General features: G+C 46.1%; 1 protein-coding gene across 2 annotated transcripts in view; it reads left to right on the top strand.

The window, feature by feature from the left end:
- Window positions 1–13,183, top strand: part of LOC142557339 (filamin-A-interacting protein 1-like) — a 29,612-nt gene extending 16,429 nt beyond the window's left edge. The window contains exons 7-9 of one of the 2 annotated variants that reach the window (XM_075669099.1): window positions 2,349–2,615; window positions 3,195–3,401; window positions 12,788–13,183. In XM_075669099.1, coding sequence (XP_075525214.1) covers window positions 2,349–2,615; window positions 3,195–3,401; window positions 12,788–12,805 — 492 coding nt within the window. In that variant the 3' untranslated portion in view covers window positions 12,806–13,183. Of the gene's footprint in view, window positions 1–2,348; window positions 2,616–3,194; window positions 8,466–12,787 lie in introns of both variants that reach the window. The other variant, XM_075669098.1, reaches the window with a different exon arrangement.
- The last annotated feature ends 9,386 nt before the right edge of the window (window positions 13,184–22,569 follow it).

The following is a 22,569-nucleotide window of genomic DNA, read 5'->3' as shown; positions in this document are numbered from 1 at the left end:
TTTTTTGCTATGCCCTCTGTTTTCTTTTTAAATAAAATAGATGGTACTCCTTACTATTCAAACTGGATTTAGTCATTTTTTTGTTTAAACATGCTTCTAGAGAGTGACAGCACTGAGCTACATGGTGTCAGCCTGCCTTGACATCAAACAAAGTTCTAGCTCATTCAGGGAATTTCGCAAAGGTGCTCAGGGAAAGCCTGGGAAACTCAGGGAATTTGAAAATGTCAACTTGGTAGACACCCTGGAAAGGGTTAAGCCCTGTAACTTAAAGGGACACTAAAGGTTACTATTAAGTCAACGTGGACTGTTGAAATACCATCACAGAAACCTCGAAACGCTTGTTTCGTGCCAAGGAGAGACTTATTTTAAGAGAAAATGCGTTCTGAAGCGTCCGCGTACCTCTAGCGCAGTTCAAATCGCCTGCCCTCCGATCGAGGAGTACTGACATCATGGTCTCATAGTGACGTTGCGCCATCGGTGAGTAGAACGGCGTCCGCAGACGGCGCTACGGCTTTTCTTCGCAAAACGCGAACGCGCGGCCAGAAACAGAGCCAAGACAGAGCCGACAGCAGAGCGAAAGCGGGAGTATGGTGGCTAGCGGAAGGAGAAACGAATTACGTCCCACATTACGTCTCACAGCACACGGAGAGTCCGTTTTCGTTAAACTATAGGCTGCGGCGAGCTCGCAGCGTGGTCGGCGCGGTCTATGAGAAGCGACGAGCCTTTTCGCACTCGCCACAGGGCATAAAAATGTGCGAATCGACGCAAAACTCGGCCTAGAAATGTGCTTCGCCACAGCCAGGGCTCAATACGACCCAAGCTGGCACGACCCAGATGTCGTTTCCCACACCGCCATCAGGCGCCGCTACTATACCTCAAACTCCAGCGCATGACGCCCATAAGCTGGTACTTCATTCTATGACGCAAACTTCGACGCTCGTCGCAATGGACCCTGACACCGACAGATTGGCTCGCGATGGTGGGCTCAACTTCAGCGATTTGAGCACCGACGAGCGCGACCTGCTGCTGAGGGCTCGCACTGCCGGCGTCGTTGCGTACTACAACGGCGGCCTCGACACCGGCTCTCCGGAGCGGGAAAGCAACGAGGGCTTCCCACGACATCACATGGACGTGGCATTCTCGCTGCTTGTTCCAAATAAAAGTTTCGCGAGCCAGCAGAACCCTCACAGCACGACGCGATAACAAAACTACTGAAACTCCAAAGCGTGCGCGGTGCAGAGTCGAGCGCGCAGAGTCGAGCGAAAACGAAACCTTTCGAACACCCATATTACTGAAGGGTAACGTCAAAATGTTCTTTTTTCTTAGAATCGAATAGACGTAGACAAGTAGCGTTTTTTTCCGTCTTATAATCGAATGAACTGATATTTTTAATACGAGTAGTTGAGTATTAGTAACACAAATTATGAGGAGTCCTTTCGTCATCGGGTTAGTACCGGAATGTCGCTGGGGGGTCTCAAATCGTGTCATGCATTTACCTCAATTTCTCGGTTACTAAAGCTCTGTTCGCGATTATATTGACGCCTTAGACGTTCTAGAACATTGCTCTACCACTTTAACTTGAGTTTCTGGTAACCTTTAGTGTCCCTTTAATATTTAAAGCTACTTGATGATTCTGAGATATATAAGTTAGTAACAGAAACCGAAGAAGCAGCCTGACACAGCGTCTCTCTTTAGCTCTAAAGGAACAAGTGCTTGATGCATGGGACGCAGAGGATAAATGCAAGAATTTTGCATTGACAAGTTTGCAGCTTGGCTTGGCTTGGCTTGTTCCATAGCTTGGGCACGGTCAGTACAGTTTTTGGTGCTTTCAAGAGGTGCTGGCAACGTGTCAAAAAACAAAATACAATTTCTGCTCATCTCGATAATCGAAGTAGCACACAGTCGTGGAGCCGAAGTCCAAATTATCAATTGAGGACTGTAGTCCAGTTGCATTCACAAGGAGCACAGTAGTGCTCTAGTGCATACGAGAGTACTTTGGCCAAGGTGCCAGGATCTTCCTATGTTTTCTTTTCTCCAACTCTAATAGGGACATCTTGTGATGCAAGAGTTTAACCAGAGAGCACGCAAGGCTTTTTTAATGCAGTTAATTATCATATTCTACTTCTACTGAAGTAGTGCATTGCTACCAACATAATTGTTCAACAAGAACACTCGCGCAACAGACAAATGTTTCAAGCACCTCTTAGTTAAACATCATTAATAGCGAGGCCATTCTATGATGAGTTAGAAAAGTGCTTCGGGGCCCCTTTAAGGCCCCTTGAACCAATCACACAAACAACGCTTGGGAAGTTTCAGTGAGCTAGAATGGGTTGCACACATGCCTACAGGTGGCTGAGCTGAAGGCGCAGAATGCCCAGCAGCAGTTGGAGCTGGAGCGACTGCGGCAGGAGGCAGAGCGCTTGGTCCCACCCCCTGCGCCCGCACCTCCACCCCTCGGAGAGGGGGTCCGCAGCGCCACCATCATCACCCCTGCCAGCGCACCTGCACCCACTGTCAGGGCGGCTGTTCCCACTCCGACCCCACCCCGGGGGGTGGCAGTCGGCCCCAAGGTCCCGCCCTCTGCAACCAAGGCTCCTCCCCCGACAGTGCCGCAGGTATGTAGCCATCTTAGGGCGTTCGTCTGCTTCCTTTGTATGGTGTACGCCTATGGTCTTGTTTTGTGCATGACTCCAAGCTTAGGCTCCTTTAATTTGTGAAGAAGAAAACTCCTCTTATCAAAACATCAAACCAGGGAGGTCTCTGTATCCACCCAGTGTTTTTATTAAGGAGAGTTGTCTTTGCCAGGTCCCTGACAAGTTCAAGTCCCCTCGTCGAGACATAGGCTCCAGGCTTTGGCTTCCCTTGTTCATTCACCCATTGTTGATAGATACAATCACTTGGGTCTCTTATCATATTAAAGTTATCATCGGAACTCTAAGAGCTTAAGAAGCCAGTACAGACAGGTCCTTTTACTAGGACCGTGGCAGAGCTCTTTTATTGTTTTCTTCGCCCTTTTGTCAGAATACTATTGGAACCAAGTTGTTGCTTCAATAGTTCCTGGCCGCTCTCAACTACACGTTACCTTCCTCGGCTCATTGCTCTTAGAGACAGGTTGTGTTTCCTTAATACGTATATACTTCCAATCTCAAGAGTTTACAATGCTTAAGATGCTGCGTGCCATTTCCCCACAACAGGTGCCACCAAAGCCGACTCCTGACCGGACTCTGGTCAAAAAGCCCGTAGGACCGACGACACCAGGCACAGCTGGCATAGCGTCAGCGACTGGGACCATTCTGAGGCCCACCCCACCCCCCGTGCCGCCCAACAAGCCAGTGCTCCAGCGCAAGGATCTGGGACCGAAGCCCCCTGTGCCACCTCGCACGGTGCCAGACACAGCACAGGTGGGTGGTGGCTTCACTGCAAGCCCCGCCCGTTATATTCGCTGCATGATGGCATCGCCAACAGAGAGGGCGGGGCCTGCTACAGCCGCTGCGTCTGGCCTCGATCTGATTGGACCGGAACTGGCCGACTTTCAGAGCGTTCTGGTCTCCATGGCCATGGAAAAGCCAAACAGTCCACTGCGCAGTGGTTCCTAGAGGGCTGTAGATGTCTCGCAATTTATTTCCTATTCAATCATCAGCCCTCGATAGGGCAGAGAGCAGAACCATCAACATTAATAGCACTGAGTAGTGAGAAAGCATTAAGATAACAGCTAACTACGAACTATGCATCCTAACTTTCAGCATATGATAAAGTTGGTAAATTTCGGGGACATTTCTCATGTCTGTTTTCGAGAGGGGGGTGAGTCAGGCCTGTTAAATGTCCTGTGTTGGGCAGGTCGTAGAGCATTGTGGAAGTCTTGCATCTTGCTTTGGCCTTACGTATTATCATCCTTAGCATGTAGAAACATTTGCAGTAGTCTTGCTTGTCTTTGGTTGACATTGGAAGAGAATTCGTCTTTGATCACGTTAGCTACAGGGTATGTTAAAGTCAGTGCCTTTTTGACGTTAGTCACAAAAAGTGAGCAGAGGTAGCATTTCTATTCACTGGGCATCCCATCTTCTGGCTCTCATTCCCACTACGCTGAGGGCCTGTTATTCCAGGCGCACAAAATGTTGCCATGATCCCAGAGTCCTTTCTGTGCCAGATATTGACCCTTTCAGTGTCCTTGATTGTCCTCCAGTGTCTCCTGATTGTTGTTGTCGCAGTGGACAAGCAAGATGGTTCGCTGCAGGGAAACCAAATAAGCTTGTGGATGTCTGGCATCTTAATTCCATTGTGACATCCGTCAAATTGTTAGCCCTGGTAGACGGGAAAGTGAACCAATGGACCACCGACCTAACAAATATTTACTTCAGGCAAACAGAAATGCAACTGCGCTCTAAGTACCCTTACAGGGTACTTCGAAGTCTGCGGCCTGTTTCTGCAGTTCGTCTTGCATCGGTGTTTACAAAAAGTGAGGCCCCTGGAAGCACATTGGTCCACATCCTTATTCCTGATTTGCTCAACCTTCCACGAAGTTTCGCAACCTCCTGAGATATTAAACAGGGTAATTACAGTTTCATTACAACAAGACGTGTCAAAACAACTACATGTACAAAACGTTTTTTGAACATACGGTTGCATAGCTGTGTCTTCTATTGCTTGTACATTTGAACGATGCAATGCAGTTGCTGCCTTTGCTGGTAAACTGCATTCAGCACCTCTTTAAAAGGTTGTTGTTTTGTCATTTTCCTGTACCTCAACAGCCATGACTATATGATCTGCCAAAGAGGGCAGCTAAACTTGATGCCGCACATAAATACCTACAATCATCACAGTTCTTCTTATGGGCCGCATTTTGCATGGCTACCTGGGATGGAATAACCTTGTGCGAAACATGAGTGAGCCAGATTTGAACATGCGGTGTTATGTATGCAGCCACTCCTGACCAGCTGAGCAGTGGTCTATTATGTTCTGTTGACATCAGCAGTGGACACGTATCAAACAAGCACATGGTCTAATCAGGCTTGTACTATACAAAGCATACTTCAGCCATTAGGACTACGGCCTAAAGGCCAACTGTTGGTCCATTGTATTTCTTCAATTCCACTGACAGGCCTCACCTCATGACACGTCATCGATGTTTGTGTCTCACTGAGCTGTTTTTACTGAACCGGCACTTTGCTGGAGGGTCTGTAGAGCTTGTCATTGCGCACATTCATCCTCGTGTTGCTGGTTGGTTATAACTATGTAGGTGTCATGGGCGTTAGTCATTGCTGGATGGCTTTTCTTGTACTGGCCATAGACGCTCGAAAAGCCAAGCGCACAATGCCTTCTTTATTTTTTCCTATTACGTTTCCAACCTCATTCTTTATTTCGCACAGTTGTTTATTTGTGTTAGTTGCATCAGGCAGGCTGTTTGTAAGAGGGTTTCTAAGGTTGACACCTTGTCACGCAGAGCCAGTAAAAATTGAGATGAAACACAGTAAAGGAGGGTCCGGAAAAAAAAAACCCTTGTGAGGCAGAATAATCGTGACAAGGGTTTTCTTTTCTCTCTTTTTCTTTAGTGTATTTTCTTGCTTTGTCCTTTTTATGCTGTTTCCTCGTGGCAAGAGTGTTCATTCTTTTGTCTCCTCCTTTCTGTGTGTACACTGGTACTGCTTTCAAGATGAGATGACTACTAAATTTTATTTGCTCCATTATAGTTGCATCCTACAGGGTAGTGAGGTCTAATTCCGACTGCCCTCGTTTGACGTTCTTTTAAGGCCTGTTTTACGATTTTCTGTTAATGTGCCATATATTCTGTGCTGACAACAGCTTTGTATTGCGGCATGGGACTTACTCTTTTTCACAGTAGAGGGAACTACAGCTTTTGTTCCTACTTTTACACATTGAGCACAGGTCATGACTAGTAGAAGCGTGCCAAGAACAGTGGTCGGTTATTTGTGTTTTTGTGACCGTTCTCAATTGATGAAAGATATTTTTTAAAAATGTTTAGCTTTTATAAAAATAATTACTTTTATGTGTTCTTATGGCATATGCCCTTGTTTAGTTGCCACATCAACTTGTGTTCTTTTGGTAATGTATGTGCTTTTTTTTTGTTACTGAGTGCCTTTAGTGTAGATATGGCTCATTTCTACTATGTGAGCCAAGTGCTTAACATATGCGAGTAACACAGGTAGTACATGCAGCTTCTTGCATCTGTGAGGCACTGGCTCTAGTAGTAGAAATGGGCAGCAACCAAGTTGCCCATTTCATTGCCTGGTTGAAATAGTCGCATCTGTTCGAAAGAGGCCATTGCAAAGCTGTAACTAGCAGGGCGTGACTGTGTTAATGTTGTTGCGAGTGGTTTTTCTTGGCAACTGATGGCAGCTTCAAAGTGAACAAAGAAAACCTGTACAGAATGAATAGCTTCCTTGTATGCGTGTAACTTGTGTGTGTAATCATTTGATGAGTGTACACTGATGAATGGCAATGATGATAGTGAATTTGTTAGAGAAAATAATGTGTTGTTTATTAGTTACGAATTGTTCTCGTTCTTTTCACTAGCATAGAAGTGTGCATTTTGGATTGCTACTGTTATGTGCACTCACAAGCATGATATGACAAGTGGTGCAGTCAATGACCGGTTATTCGGACACTGATAATTCGGACATGCTTGATCATCCGGACAACCTCACGGCTCCGCCACTAGCCCCAAAACCTTAATGTATAAGGAGAGAGAGAGAAATAAACTTTATTGTTAGACCAGGCTTCTTGAGCCCAAAGGCGGGTGGCCTCCTCAGTCCAGGTAGCCATGGCTCACTGTCGCCGCCCGAGCCCTGTTCACCAACCGCAGCTGGATGTCAGGGTCTTGCGTCACCAGCAGAGCCTCCCACTGGTCTTCCACTGAATCCGCTTCTTTCTGCATGTTATCGCCTGGTGGTGACGATGACGGCGGCGCTTCTCAATTATTCCTGGACCAAAATTTCGGACACCTTACGTTGCGTCATGTGATAATGGAACTCCGACTGCAGGACAGTGTGCTAATGTGGCCACCGATTCAAGCAGAAATAGCAGTATTTTCGTTTCGAGGTGTCAGTGGCACGGTTGTTGGCCATGTTGCCATAGCTCTGCGAAACCAAAACAAGCGAAGCCTAGTCGAAAGCGCTCCCGTAGAACTGCTCACCTGATACTTCCCACCTCGTTTGGTTTCTTTATGGCAACAGGTTGACTGCCCGTGCGCGCTTCTTATCATCTTGCCTCGCGAAGGACATGTCTCTGCTAGTAGTCGCCACCGAAAATTTAGCGCATGTATTCACTGCTTTCGTCTATCTGTAGTGACAGCATGACAATGGTCGAGATAAGGGCGATGATTTTTATAGCGACGCCTTCTGCTCGATTCTACACCACTCTTATCATCCACTGTTCATGGCTGGCTGATCCTGTTGATTATGCATGCGGAGTATCGCTCTGACCACTGACAAAGCTCAAAAAGCGTGAAAAGGAATAGCATAAAAGGCATTACTAGGAAACCACGGCCACGGAATGTTTAGGCCAAGTGCAAGCGTATCCGCGCGCAGCAACCTGCGTTCACAAACTTGGACCGTGTTCTTGAACGATCACTTTCGAGAAATACCTTCATTTTCTCTATATTTTGCATGACTAGCACCAGACGTGTCAATGGGCAGCAACGTTTCCACGCATTGATAAGATAGCATGTTCGGCAGTGTGCCAAGAATGGCGTTGCTCGTAGATGCCGGCGCCTCATGTGCTAGTCATGTGAAAGATAGCATGCTTGGTACTGGGCCAAGACTACCATTTCTCGCAGACACCAACGTGTCATGTGCTAGTCACCTGAAGGATAGCGTGCATGGAACGGCCAAGAATGACATTTTACCTAGGCGCCGTTGCGCACTGCGCTATAGTCACACAAAATTGAAGGTTTCTCCGAAAGTAACGATCCGAGAATACAGCAACCTTGCTTTGGCCACTTGTGAAATAAAGTTGCTTATTTTTGGGCCAATCCAGTACGCATTGTGGACTCTCGATTATTCGGACCATTTGGTGGTCGCCATCGTGTCCGAATTGTCGGTCGACGACTGTAGTGCCTTCTTTTTGTTTATTCGATATGTGATACCTATGCTATGTGTGACGTTTGACAGCTGTTGTTAAGTTTGTTGGCAACCTGCGTTTCACATTGTGACTTTTCTGTTGTGCTCGATATGTAACCGGCTGCAACGTGCACAGTTTTGTTCAGGATGTGCGCTGAACTCAGTAGATAGTCTCGTCTGTGCATGGTTCTTGTTGTACCCTGCATGCGTGTGAATGCTGGTGGCAAGTTCATCGCGGAGTGGCTCTCGAAAACGGCCCCTGGTCTTGCGTTTTCTTCGAGCGCCGCTGTCTTGTCTGCACGTGACCTTCAAGGACCCCCCTCACATTCTTCTCTGCACGGAAGCAGCATGGATCACCAGCCTGTCACTGGGCCTTTGCACAGTCTCAAGGTGATGCTTTAGGGCACTGTGAAGGGATTGTACCATATTAACCTGGTTCTAACACATGCCTCTAAAATCTCCTGCATGCTTATTTCGTTATGCTCAAAGTCAGAAAACTGCGCATCATTCTCTAAAATATACTCAGTTTTTATTAACATGAAGAAAGCAGCATGCTCACATTTTTTCTCAGTCAGATAAAGAGAGAAAGAAAGAAAATGTGAAATGTGCGAAATTTATCCTTCACAGAATGGTAACTTATTACGGTCGTACAGATTTTTGTTGCTGTGAGTGAACTGGAATAGGTTGTCCTCTGTGCCATCTGCAATATTTGATAATCCTTATGGATGGCTTTGCAGCTATTGAGAATAGGACGTTGGCACACGCTTGGAGCAACCACTTCGCTAGTTCGTCCAGTGACATGCCATGCGCAAATTTCTAAAGTGCCAAAAACACATCACTCTTCTCTGTTGCTGTCAACTTCAACATGTGAAATAACTTATCCTTTGAAATAAACTGTCCGGATGAAACCAGCGGGCCATTGTTGCCAACCTACTCAGCAACATGGAAAGATGTCTTTTTTTTTATTTGAATTGCGCGGATGCTCAAAACGTGATTTTGCCACCACCGCCGTCATCGTTCTGTCATGGTTATGACGTGCCCGTGCAGCCTGCACATGGAAGGTTAGACCGTCTCCAAAAATGTGCTGTGCGTCTATCTGCAAGTGGATGCACTCGTAACATTGTGCTCAGTCGGCTCTGACAGACCCAGGGCAGCATTCTGGCTTCCGCTGCCGGCACGCGTGCTGTGCACACACACATTAGTGTTCCTGTGTGCAAACATTAGCTGTATGCAAACCACACTTTGGGGCTCTCACTGGACCGAGCAGAACGGCCAGTAAATGTCAAGGTAAATCCTCTCCCTGGGCGCCAACAAGCGCCGATGGTTTTCCTTGGGTCTCATCTCTTGCACCGTCGAGATGCGACACTTTCGACGCCCTTGGCAGTACTCCTCATCACGACAGCTTCTGAGACGCCTTCAGTGCAGCGCTAAACCTTGTTATCGCTTTGAACGCTTTGCTTTCGTGCGAAACTGCAAATTTTTTATTGTCATCTCAGTATTGCTATTGCTTTGGCTCTGGCAGTAGGCTACTGCCAATGCTACGTGCGCAGTTTTGATTTTTGCGCCCCACTGTAACTTGCGGGCAATTCTGGGGTAGATTTTCTCGGAAGTGGGGCGTGCTTTAGAATTGAGTAAATGCGGTATTTCCCACAGTCGCACTGGGAGTGGCAGTGCCTAATGGAGGCAGGCATAAATGTGTCTCCTGCTTAGAGTGCTGGCTTGCCTGTGCTCTTGTGTGATAGCATCTAGTGACATTTTGTGCCACCTCAAGCCTGAAAAATGTTACTCGCATGGTTTGTTAAAAGGGAGCTTGAGGTGGTGTAAAGATGAGCAGTTCAGTGCAGCAAATTATAGTGACACCACCTTTCTCTACCAATGCACTTTTCAGAAAGAGGAGAAAAACTGTGTGTCTCTCACTTTTCGCAGTTACACTTGGTAGAACCCATTTGTGGAACTGCAGAATTTGGCATATTCAGCTATGCCTTGCAGTAGAGAAAAGTGCCTTTTAATTTCTTTAGTGAAGAGCGGATGACTGCTATTGGTGTGCCTGATTTCTGACACAACCCTCCAATAAGAGCAAACGCTTCATGAAAAATCTGAGCACAGAATAGATAATGGCTTGGGCAGGTGTAGCATTGAGACGACTCTTGGATCAGCAATCAGCCAGTGATTTCGTACTCTTTGCTTTCTCTGTTATGTGTGCGTGCATCCTGTAACAGCATGGCATCTTTATGTAACATGTTTGCTTCATCTTAGCAATTCCCAGTGTCTGTTTTGTGACTTACATTTTATGCACGTTCACAAGAGTACCATCAACCAAAAGTGAAAAGCAAGCGAGGTTACTTGTGACTGATTGTGTTGCCTGTGTGACCATTAAGTCGTTAGTGGAGCGACCTGCATGGTTCTGGTTGCATTGCAAGCTAATTACTAGGAGTGTTCAGGTAGTGAAATCATCTAATAGAATGAAATATAGTGCAGTCGAACCTTGTTGTAATGAGGTTGTGTCTGACACAAAAATACCATGGCTATATCCAATACTGTATTTGTTATAAGCACATGCACTAATATCAGCAGGAAAAAAAAACGTCATGATTGGGTGATTGCGTAAAGTGGAAGTGTGATGCCTCCGACAAGCCAGCAAAGGTCTCCTGTCAATTTTGATGTCCTTTCAGCAACTCACTGGGCCTATATATAGCATACGAATAACTTTAAATTATAAACATGCAGTTTGCTTGACATTTTTTGCTGCCATAATACATATTTCGAAAGAATAAATGTTTGCTTCACTGATACCAATGCTATCTCACTCAAATCTCGAAATATTGGTTTCATTATGGCAGTAGAATACTCATTGAAGTAAAGCATGGACAACAAAATTTTGGATTTACTGTGTGCATTGTATCAAGGTTTGACGATATTCAGAAAATTGTGGCTGTGAATGCCAACTTGAATAGCGAATGTTTTCTTAAAAGAAAGAACCCACTACCAACTCCTCAAGCATTAATTTGTTACAACGTGATAAATGATAAAAGTTTTAAGTTGCACTATAGCGAAACAGCGTAGACAATGGCATGTGTGAAAAACGGACAGGACATGCGTCCTGTTTTTGTGTACCATTGTCTGCACTGTTTTGCCATAATGTACGTAAACCAACAAACCCAGTTAAGAACCTTTGTGTTAATCTGCTCCTATATCGGCAGGTACAGTTCAAAATATGGTTGTATAGTGGATCTGGTGGCATATTAGCATTTATGAAAGTTTATTTCTAAGATCAGAATATGTAGCAACAATGAAAGGCAAAGCCTGATGAAGGCTTGCTGCCATTGCTGTGTGGTTTAATATTAGAGTTGTGTACAATAATGGTCTTATATAAAAAGCAAAACTGATTCTTGCACACACAGTGTTACCGCGAGTGCAAGTTCAAGCCGAATTTGCCGGGCAGTCACTGTGCGTGATGTTGAATGTGCCTTGTCACGTTTGTTTTGATTTCAAAATTTAAGGACGACAAGTTCGAGAGTATTGCATTCAGGTGGGATACTAGCAGAGACATGTGCTTGAATACGAGAGGATGTATCCAAGAGCAACGGCGTTGGTGCCGATCTTGCAGTGCTGTGCTTCAACCATAGCATATTGAAAGCATCCTTTCATTGCAAGCCTCTTTGACAAAGAGAAACATACTGAAATACCTTTAACACGTTCACTGCGACAGCATCTTTGAGGTCTCAATTCCTATGCATCGTGACCCACCAGTGGGCCATATGTCATATTCCTCTGGTGCGTCGTGACCCACCCGTGAGTCGCCAGGGAGCAGTGCTCCTAGAAAACTTCCTCAAGGGGCAGAGAGATGGTGCCCCGATGCATCAGATCAGAAACAAGAGTTTTTTTTTCTCTCTGTTGATTTCTAGCGATGACATCACTTGCACACTGCAGAAAAGCCCTGCACAGCTGTACACAGAAAAGTGAGTGCCATGACTCACCCATGATCCACATTGCCGTCAACTTGTTCATAATTATAGATCTACGGACATGTTACAGCAGCAGAGGAGCAGAGTACAACCTGTCATCCAGATAAGAGTTCTACGCACTTCAATAAAGCACTGGCGCTGTTGATCGCTGGATATGCCTTCCGATGTTTAGGTTTATGTCTGCACTAGTACCTCTCGGCTAATGCTAAAACTGTCTACTCTCTTAAGTGCCAGTCAGGGCCCGTGCTCACAAAACTTCTCTTAGGCTGCCCTCAGTGGGCTGTCAGTGCGGGGATGGTATCATCGTGCCGATTGCGTCTGTGTCTGATAGGTGCCCGAACACCCCCCACCAAGGCCGTTAGGGGAAGTTTTGTGAATGTGGGCTATGGTAATGTAATTAGTCTTCAAATTCCTTTCCTTTTTGCACCTTGTGAGGGCTGCAGATGTAGCCCTCATGTTATCGCTGTAATTGGCTAACTGGTTTCAGCAAGCTTCCCACGTTACCATTGGATTGGCTGGCCATGATCGGTGGGCGATAAGTGAAGAATAGAATAGAATGAAAGGAATTGCTGCGTTGTGCCACTAATTGGCTTTGCAGGTATTTTTTTTTACACTGTGCTGCGTATGTGCTTGGTCAAAAGTCTTGCTTGCACTCGGCTGCTTTTTACCTTTCTGACCCTTTTTTTTCCCTCCCACCTCACCCCGCCTCCTCCACTGTTTCTTTCCACACTCCCTTCGTCCTCGCAGGGTGGAGTGCAGAGGTGATAAATTGCTGGGACTGCTTGTCTTTTGCTACGACCCCTCTCTTCCCACCTGTGCGGCGGCAGCTCGGAGCATACAACACCATGCAGAATGAATGCCTTTGGAATGCCTCGGCTTCGCTTGCGGGTTGGACGCTTCTGGTGGATGCTTTGGCCCCCCCCCCTCCTACCCCCCTGCTGCTGCTGCTGTTGCTGTTCCTTCAGTGCACCTTCGATCACTTTGGTCTGGTCACATCGTTGCCGCCGCCTGAAGATGAGAGAAGGTAGTGCCATGAACACGTCTACCGTGAGGAGGACTCTCAGAGGCTTAGTTTGTCCTGAATAATAGTGTGTGAAAGTAACACTAAAACATCAGGCTGGGACTGGCATGTTTTACTGCTGACATTGCATACTGGTGACTATTTTCAGACTGTAGTGATTCAGTTATGCCAGGAAAGCAATAGAGATAAGATAGAGAAGGTGGTAATGTACATCAAATCCCCGAAGCAGCCCTCTGTGATGTCGCAGGTTCCGGAAACATCCTGCATGGGCTAACAATTACCATTTAGAAAAATGCTGTATCTTTATCGCTATGACAGCACCATGAATATAATGTGAGGGACAACGTTCTGCAACTCAGTGAAAACAATTTGGCGTAGCTGTAGTTGTAGGTTTAAAAGAAAAAAAAAACGTTTATCACAGGCTTATGAGCCATATGGGCTGTGGGTAATGGTTAGTGCTGTATGCAAGGACATGCTGCTTTGGAATGCATGTGCTTTAGGCAACTACGTCCAAATAGTTTGGGCTTTGTAAATGCTGGACTGCTTTGAGCTCGTGCTTTCTTTCCACATCCCGTTACATTCATCTGTATTCTCTCTACGCCATTGAAATTGGCCTTTCTGCGAAACTCAGTGGTCTGGTGTTGAAGCCTCCTGCTGCTGTTTTCTAAAAGTGTGAAATTTTGAGGAAAAAAGAATACTAGCTTTGCTGTAATGAGAGCATGATTGCAGATTTAATGTGACGTGCTTTTTCAAGCTGCTAGTTACACTTGAAAAAAAATGTTGAGTTATATTCATGGGAATAGAGTATTAACTTTGCAGCTCAAAAACAAGCCTAACCGGACATTTTTTAGCGGGACTTCTTTCTAGAGAAAAGCGAGCAAAATTTTGAGGAGACCACAGAAACTGTGACATCACACTGCGGCGTCATCAACATAAGAGTTTGAATCTTACATTAGCCTCCTATTGTTCTTGGAAGTCTTTTGTTTCTTACAGAACAAGCACAAAATGAATTTTGAGCCTTAATCTCTTACTCAAATGCAACTTAGCGTTCAATTTTAGCCTTGCTTTAAAAGCAGCATTGACAGTGGTGGCATTCCTGCTCACATAAGGTGCAGAAGATGCAGCGCCTGCATTTGGGTGGCTGCTACGCCTCATGGAGTGAACTGAGAGTATGACCTGCTTGTACATCTTTAAATGTGCTATGCACCTTCTAGGGTGTAATCTTGTTATGGAAACATGATTGTCTTTAGTGCTCATTCACACCGGCGACTTCAGGTCACGCGACTGACTGCGACTGGTGACCAAAAGCGACTAGAGGCGGCTGACGTTTGCATTGGCAAGTGTGACCGGCCATTCACCACACCGGCATGCCCTGTAATATGTCATTCATGCTTACTTGCAAGGTCATTGCCCCGTAATAAAAGCGTCATCATATACAGACGTCCTGTTTCTGCTCATCTGATTGGTTCAGCAGTTTCACGACTGCAGTCACACAACTGAAAAATCGAGCAGCGAGCAAGGGCGCTATGACGTAAAACTATTCCAAACATTTCTATTCCAATTCTGCAACCAGCCCTCCGCAATTGATCAGAAACATTTTTGGACCACCTCCCCTTCGCCTGTCTGTCACGCGACGTCACGAAAACCGCGACAGCTCCCCATCTGATATAACGTGTACACACTGCTTATGCATAATTTGACCGAACAAAACAAAAATAGTTATTTCTGATTCGACGTCTTTTTGCCATTAGCCTTCGGCTGTTGGTCAAAAGTTTTTGGGCTGCACCAACTTCACCTACCTCTCGCGCTACGTCACAAAACCACAAAAGCTTACCACGTCAAAGTGACGTGTACGCGTTAAAGATGCATTAATATGCCGAACAAAACTGAATTTTCTTCGGAATAGCCACAGGCTGCCCCGTTCCGAAAGGAATAAAAGATGGCTGCCGCCGATCGCTCCAGCACTGGCTACTCGCCCCTGCCGGAGAGCATGGGTTTATTTGCATGGCCGTGTAATGTTTTCGAGAACTTTCGGCACGTTTACGACCTCATTCTGCCAACTCTTCTTTGCTGAGGATCTGTTTCAGCATCATTGTTAAGCTTCCGTTGCATGCCGCCGTGATTGTCAACGAGCCACCGCAAGCTAAGTAAGAGAAAGCGGACCAATCGCAGAAACGGGCACCAGCCTCTTCCTCTGGTTATTGATTTTCAATGCAGTGGCTCGGCCCCATCGAATTCCTCTCCACTTGAGCGTGCTCCTCGCCTCTTGTCAGCCAATTAGGTAAGGCAAGCCGCACAGTGTAAGCAATGTATTTCGTTTTTCGGGCAAACAGAAGTGACCTCCTATGAACGAGGGGAGCATTTGATTGGTTTGTTCAGACAACCCTGCAGGTGACCGCCCAATGCTTGCATCGGCGGTTGCGCAAATTTGACGTCAGCAGATTAGAATAAAAACATATTGGAATAGTTTTACGTTATACGGCCCCAACTGGCCCAAAATGGGCGCTTTTCGAGAAAAGCCACCATTTGCGGTGAACTTGGTTGTGCAACCACTGTCAGCCGCTGGTGTGAATGAGCCTTTAGTCGTGTAAATTGCCTTTCTTTAACACTGTGTGCTTAGTACTTTGTTGTCAGGAACAGTAAGGGAGGCAGACTTGCAAGTTGGGCCAGTTGAGAAGCATTTATGTAAAAAAAATAAACTTTGTGATGATAATATGCGTAAAAGTGGGACAAACAAGTGCCGATTGTTTCGTTCCTGTCTATATTATTAACCATCACATTGTTTTTTTTTGTTTTTTTATATTAAGGTATGCTGAGACGCACATGATGTCCCTGACAATGAAGTGCGGGGCATGCAGTGTTTTAATTTAAGACAAGAAAAGACACAAATACTTCGAGTCCAAAGTTGCGGCAGAGCCCAGAGTTGCGGAAGCCAAGCTGCCGAAAAAATATATCTTTCAGAGGACTGTGCGGTACGAAAAGTGTGGTTTGGTGTTCTAAGTGCAGACTACAAGCTTAGTGTAAAGATGTAGACTACCAAGGAATAGTGGTTACACTGTTTCTTGAGTCATTAGGACAGGCTGCACCTTTGTGATGTCACGCTGTGTTTCAAACCTTTCTCTCTTTCTTTTTAAATTTTATTTTCTTGTGCCAATTTTTTTTCTAAGTCGTTGCCTTCATGCAGTAGTCACCATTAGGCCAGGAAGGCGTATGTAGATGCTGTAACCTCTTGTGGGGTGTCTACGTTCGATTCATATTGAGCATTGTCCAAACCATACCATCAATACTCTCTTCTAGATGTTTCATGCCACATGCTCTATATTCATTGGAGGTGCACTTTTTGAGTCAAGTATGATGTATGCGGTGGTTTGCTGCCACGACCGACACCTTCAATCATGCAGCTCTCTGACCACTAGATTTTATCAATGTGTTTTTAAAGCTTGCCTGTAGTAAATTATGTAAATTTCATACTGCGTGTCTTTGTAAATGTGTAATAAGAGTATTCTTAGAAGAAGAAAACAGCTTGGAATGTTTCGCTCCTATCGAAGAAAAGGCCCGTTCAAAGTGCTGAGAACCTTTCTAGTGGAATGGAAACTTCTTCTGGCAGCTGTTGCTTGAATAATGGAGATGAATGGCACAGCATCGTTGGATTTTACTTTATTAAGACCTGGAGAGGAGAAAGTTGAGCTTGTAAGGTGTGGGGAGCAACCCCAGAATGATGAGTCATCAGAGTACTGCGTTGCTTATGCTGTTGTACCGTAACTGTTTGTGTAATACACAGGAAGTGAAAGCGTAACACCACTGTTTGACAGAACCCCACGAACCGCCTGCTTGTTGAAAAGAGAGCTCGCTTCATTGTACATACGCTAGCCTAACGCGTCAACAGGAGTTCACTGTGAAAAGAAGTTTGCATTGTGAAAGTGTAGTGCTGAAGCGAGTGCAAAGTCAGTAATGGCTTAACTGTGGCGTTAGACAAGTTTTGAGTTTGAGCAAAGTTGAAGTTTTCTTTCCTTCTTTTTTTTTTTCCTGCGTGATGCAACTTTTGAGATGAGCACTCGATCAGACGATTCCTTGTACAGGCACCACTGGTTTTGTTTGGACAATGTCCTGGTGCACTTGCGACACTCGACGTCTCAAGCGAGGCAGGAAAAAGAAAGGTTTGCTTCTGGCGCCAACCTCGACTTTCTGCCTTTCTCGGTTATGCTGTGTGCATACGAGAACATGTCTGTAACGCCATATGTGCGTCTACCTTCTTACTGTACAAGATTTCGCTGTGTTAGTGCTTCAGTGATGTTTAGCTAGCGAGGCCTAGTCGAATTGAAGCGATGGACGGCACATTGAGTGCACGATTGTGCCATTTAATTGGCAATGCTCGAGCAGCACGTTGGGTTTTGTTAGTGCAGCTGCCAAGGTAATGATGCCGTGTGAGTTAGCCAGTCAGAAGCGCCCACCAAATGGAACACCATACTTCGGAGTCCCACTAAGCATCTTTATTTGTGCCGACTGTGGTATATTAAGTTATTTAATGAGGCACTGCCTCTTTCTTTCGTCACTGCGCATGACATTTAACTACAGTGTGTGATTGTGTGTTGTACAGCTGATGTCGGCACGAGAGTTCTTTAGGGACACCTAAGTGTATAGTGTGTGTGTGTGCATGTGTGTGTGTGTTTTAAGAATGTATTCAGGAGCATGTGAGCAGCACAAGGCTTTTTTTTTTCCGCAAGTTTTTTTTCAATGCTGTGAGGAAGGATCCCTTCTCAAAGCCAACGCATTGAAAGTACTAATACAGGCCACACTGTGCACTTCGAGTCAACGCACTGTGTCGTCACGCTCACTCCTTAATTCTTGCCAGCTTGGTAGCTATGCACTTGACGAAGTGTCATCAGAGAATGCTTGTTGGCGTTTGTTGCACTTATCCTAAGACAAAGGTCCGGCTCAACGGACATTGTCGTGGCTTGGAGGAAGGGTCACGCGCCCTGTAATCAGTGCAAACAGTCGCTCGATGATTTTTCTCCGTTTTGAGCAGCAAAATGTGATTGGGGGAGGTCGTCCGCAGCTGCACCGTGTACTTAAGTAGTGCCAAAGTTTCTGTTACCACTCGTCGTCTCAAAAACGTGACATTCGCTGTAGAACTTTGCACCTCAGCTCTGTGTGCTCCCAGAAGCACGACTGGAATGTCTTCCAATTTAGGCCTGTACCAGGTGGCACCCGAAAAGCAATGGCCTGTGTTGATCTCCGAAGCCATGCGTTTCAGCAGCGTGTCTCCGCAAATTGTTCCGTTTGGTTTGCCAATGATCCTGGTGCAAAATGCGGGGTCTTTATTAGTAGGCACATGTAAGGTTTCATTAGCAACTTGCTTCTTAATCAGGGCACGCACACGGATGTCTAGTGTTCTTAGGTTGACAGTCCTAGAACGTAAGTTTATAGTCCGTTGTCGTAAATATATTGAGCTACTACTTTGTTACCAGAGCGAAGATGAGAGACGAGACAAGTGTTCGTTCTCCCTTGTAGTTAAGCGGCACGGTATGTGTATGTGCTGAAACCCGACTAGCCCAACCAATGGATTCCTTAACTTTAGCATTTATTGCTACTTACAATAACTCTCAAATGTGCACCACTCTGTAGCTAACAGCTGCTATGGTACGCAGATATATGCTTGTGATCTGTAGTCTACAATTGAGGTCTGCAAATGCAAAATGTCTGCAAGTGCAAAATGTCTGCAAGTACCCTACTTTGGAAGAGACAAAAACAAGCTTACTTGCCTGTGCCATGCCCATGCAAGCCTCGTGATCCTTCAGTCACGCTTCACTCTGTAGCAGTGGTTTACAATCGGGTGTTTTGCAAAGTGTCAATCTGAAGCAAGGCTTTGAAGTTCAGTGCGCGCAATCTTTGGTAAATGCTTTTCATTGAGCAATTCCCATCTGAGATGGCTTCTTCAGGTGTAGCTGCCATCACTGATTGCATAATGACCATAAAGAGACAGCGATTTGTCTTCCTCCACACTGCTGTGGTCAACCTGATTTTTAGAGCCATGTTTCATTTTTTTTTCTTTTTTTTTTTACCATTTGGAATGGTATTAGAAACTCAGTTAGTTGTAGGTGCTGGATCTTGCTGGACTGCAGGAAATCAGTGTTTGAGTAAAGAGCAACAAGATGTGGACAGATGCTTGAGCATAATATCACTGTTATGCCAAATCTGCTTGTTTTATTATTTTTTTTTTAATATTTCTTCCCCTGCTATTGTGTTTCAAACAGGCATGCGTGTACAAGGCCTTGTAGCTATTGTCAGCACACCAATCATGCAGTCCGATTGAAGGCACTTTGCTGAAAAGAGGGGGGGGGAATTGCATTGGCTGAGGTTGATAATTCATTGTTTGCTTGCAAAAGGAACACACTTGAAAGACTTAGCTAGTGTTTTGTGCAGTTGTTGCATCAGCTGTGCTCGACCACACATTTTTTGGGCCGTACATACAAATTGCATCAGGCATCACAGCCTTCAAGGCTGCCTTGGGGACAGTGCTGTCATGTGTTTCTTTGGTCAGAAAACAAATTTTCACTTTGTCGAATGCATTGTAAGAGGCACAAACTGTAGTTGGCTATATATATATAGGTTGTCAGCATTGTGAACGTTCAGATGCCTCACGAGTTGGTTTGAGTCTGTGTAACTGCATTCCCAGATAAGCTGGCCCACTCCCGATTCATAATGGCAGCTGAGCATGGAAGTCGAGTGTAGTTTCTCCGTTTCTCTTCTTCTTTAGTTGCACATACTGCAATCTTCACGTTGAAAACACTTCAAACTGTTGCTAGTCAGCTCATGTCGTGGGCACCAGTGTGTATCACCGTCTTAGATGAGTGCAACCCCCTGAAACGTGTGCTGAAAGGCGCATTGAGAGGTCGCCCGATGTACCTAACACTAGCCACAGCTGAAACCAATTCTCACGGCACTTTGTGCCACTTATGTATATTTGTGCTGAGCTGTTGCCGTGCAACAGGCTCGCTGTAATGATGAGATAAAATTGTGAAGTGCACTACGCTGAGAGCCCAGTAGTACAGTAAGTTTCAGCAAATCGAGTAGACATAAGGCTGCTCCTTCTAGCGGGTAATCGGAGCTCTTTTCAGTTGCATCGTGTGTGAAGCTTCACCTTGAAATTCAGCCATCGCCTGTGACCATGCTTATAACAGCATGCAGACCACTGCGCCCCCGCAGGACCGTAGAACAGATTTCCAGTTGTGCCAGGCGTCAAGCATTTGGCAACAGCCATCAGTTATCTCACACTGGCGGAGACGGTGCGACAATCGTTAAAACTTTAAATTCTAGGAAAATGCAGCTTCACAGGTTGCGGCATTGGCAGGAGCTGTGGAGAGCATAACTGGCGTTTATAATCGGTACAAAATGTCATCGTACAGCACTGAGTACAGTAGAAGAAAAAAAAAAGCTGATATAACTTTTGCGGCCGTGGCACCATTTGGTATGTTTCCATGCTGCACATGGGGGAATGGTGTCGGAAGCAGATGGCGTCACAAGTTATTTCTCATGATGTCATGAGAAATAACTGTCTATTTGCTTTTCAGTTTGCCAGAGATGTGCGAGCTTTGTGGATGTTTTTCATAGGGAAATAAATTGCTGAATTGTTTACCACCATGCATTGCATCGCCTGCACTTGAATGATGTGTGTATTAAAGAAAAGTCAAAGTCCCTCCGCACGTTCTTGCCCAATACCGCGGGCCCATTGCCCTACTGCTTTGTCAATATGCGTTCACAAATGTGCTTTTGTTTTCCTGTGAGTCAATTACGAGCTTTGTAAAAAAAAATATTTGCTTGTCATTAAAAAATATGGGTGGGGGGGTGTGCAGCTGTCAAGCATATTTCTGTACAGAGCTCCATGAACGGTCGTAAAGAGCCCTGCGATACTTTTGTGTGCTTCAGTAGCAGCAGAGCACGTGTCGCTGACACTTGTACTCAAACCCTGTGTCACTCCTTTATTTTTTTTTTGAGAAGTTGCCTTTGTTTTGCTAATTTTAACACGCTCAGTTGGCGCGCGCTGGCCGCCGTTTGGGAAGTCTGCTAAAGACGGACCTGTGCCATATCACTGAGCACCACGCTTCCGAAAGCTCTTGATTGCATTGCTTTTGGTTCGCATGTTGAAAATAGCAATAAAAAAAATGAACTAAAACATCCCTACTGGTGGTTGTCACTTGTCGTTCTTACTGCCTACCAAATGATAACGTGTAGTGGCACCTGTGGACTGTGGTGCCATTCTGGGTGCCATTGGATTCTGCCATTTTGTAGAACTTTGCCATGCTAGTATTTGGAGCCGATCAGAGCTGCCAAGGTGGCAAATTCGACAGTACGGTGGAACTTGTCTAACAGTCTCCACAGGCACTTTGTACCCATCCGCTCATCTGTCTGTCCACACACCTTGCACACGCGTTGTCATGCGTACACTCAGTACTTGAATACCTGTAGACTGTGGTGCTGTTCTGGGCGCCATTGGATTCTGCCATTTTGTCGAATTCCGCCATGTTAGTATTTGGAGCCAACCAGAAAATATGTAGCCACGTTGTGAGCCAGTCGGAGCTGCCAAGGTGGCAAATTCGACAGTACGGCGGAATTTGTCAAACAGTCTCCACGGACAATGTGTACCCGCCCACTCGTCCGTCTGTCTGCACACTTCTCACGCGCTTTGTCATGCGTACACCATCCACGTAGATGCTGCACGTGGTCTGTACAAAGGGCTTGTCCAAAGAATATCTGTGACATGCCGTTTTTCTTTCAATTTCTTTTGTTCACGTGCTTCGCCTAAAAATATATCGCACGTACTTACATTCCTTGCGTACATACTTCGCACGAGCATTTCATTAAGATTGCGCGAAGGGTTTGCGCGTGGTATCTTCGCAAAAATGAGGAGTCGGTGCAGAACACCCGCACACAAAGGAATCGACGCAAGCCGTGTATGTTGTACGTGTTGCCAAAGGCGCACAAAACCTGCCTGTGCAAGTGGCTACAAATGACGCGCACGCCGAGGGTCGGCCCGAAGGAGACCGTGAGTGAAGGCCTATGCATAGAGTCTGCGTAACGCAACTTATGGGAGGCGTTGCTCGGGTTGCGTTGCGTGACAAGACGGACCTCGACGCGACAGACTACCACGGCCGAGCCGGTCGTGTCCACAGCGCGACGGCGTTTTCTTTCGCGGGCCTGCATCATCGGGCGCGTTGCCTGGCGGTGCCGCTGCTGCACGGTTCCGGGGAATGACGTCAAATAGGTCAGCAGTCGGCGCGCCGCAGCAGCGGGCGACCGCAGAGCGGGTTGGGGACGACGGCGGCGGCGGCGACGAAGGGGCGGGCGTTTTGAGTTCTTTCTCCTCCTGGCGGTCGGAGGTGAAATCTCGGTCAAGGTTGAGGTCCTCCGCGCCGCCCGCGGGCGGTGAAGACTGTTGCTCGCTGTTTGTGCGTCTGCGCGTGCTGTGCTACGCGTCTGTGCGAAACGTATAACGGCCTCCTGCATCCGT

Source organism: Dermacentor variabilis, chromosome 9 (assembly GCF_050947875.1).
Source record: "Dermacentor variabilis isolate Ectoservices chromosome 9, ASM5094787v1, whole genome shotgun sequence".
In the NCBI taxonomy this organism is placed as follows: Eukaryota; Metazoa; Arthropoda; class Arachnida; order Ixodida; family Ixodidae; genus Dermacentor; species Dermacentor variabilis.
The sequence above is the reverse complement of the archived record's forward strand: the minus strand, read 5'-3'. Positions and strand labels throughout refer to the sequence as shown.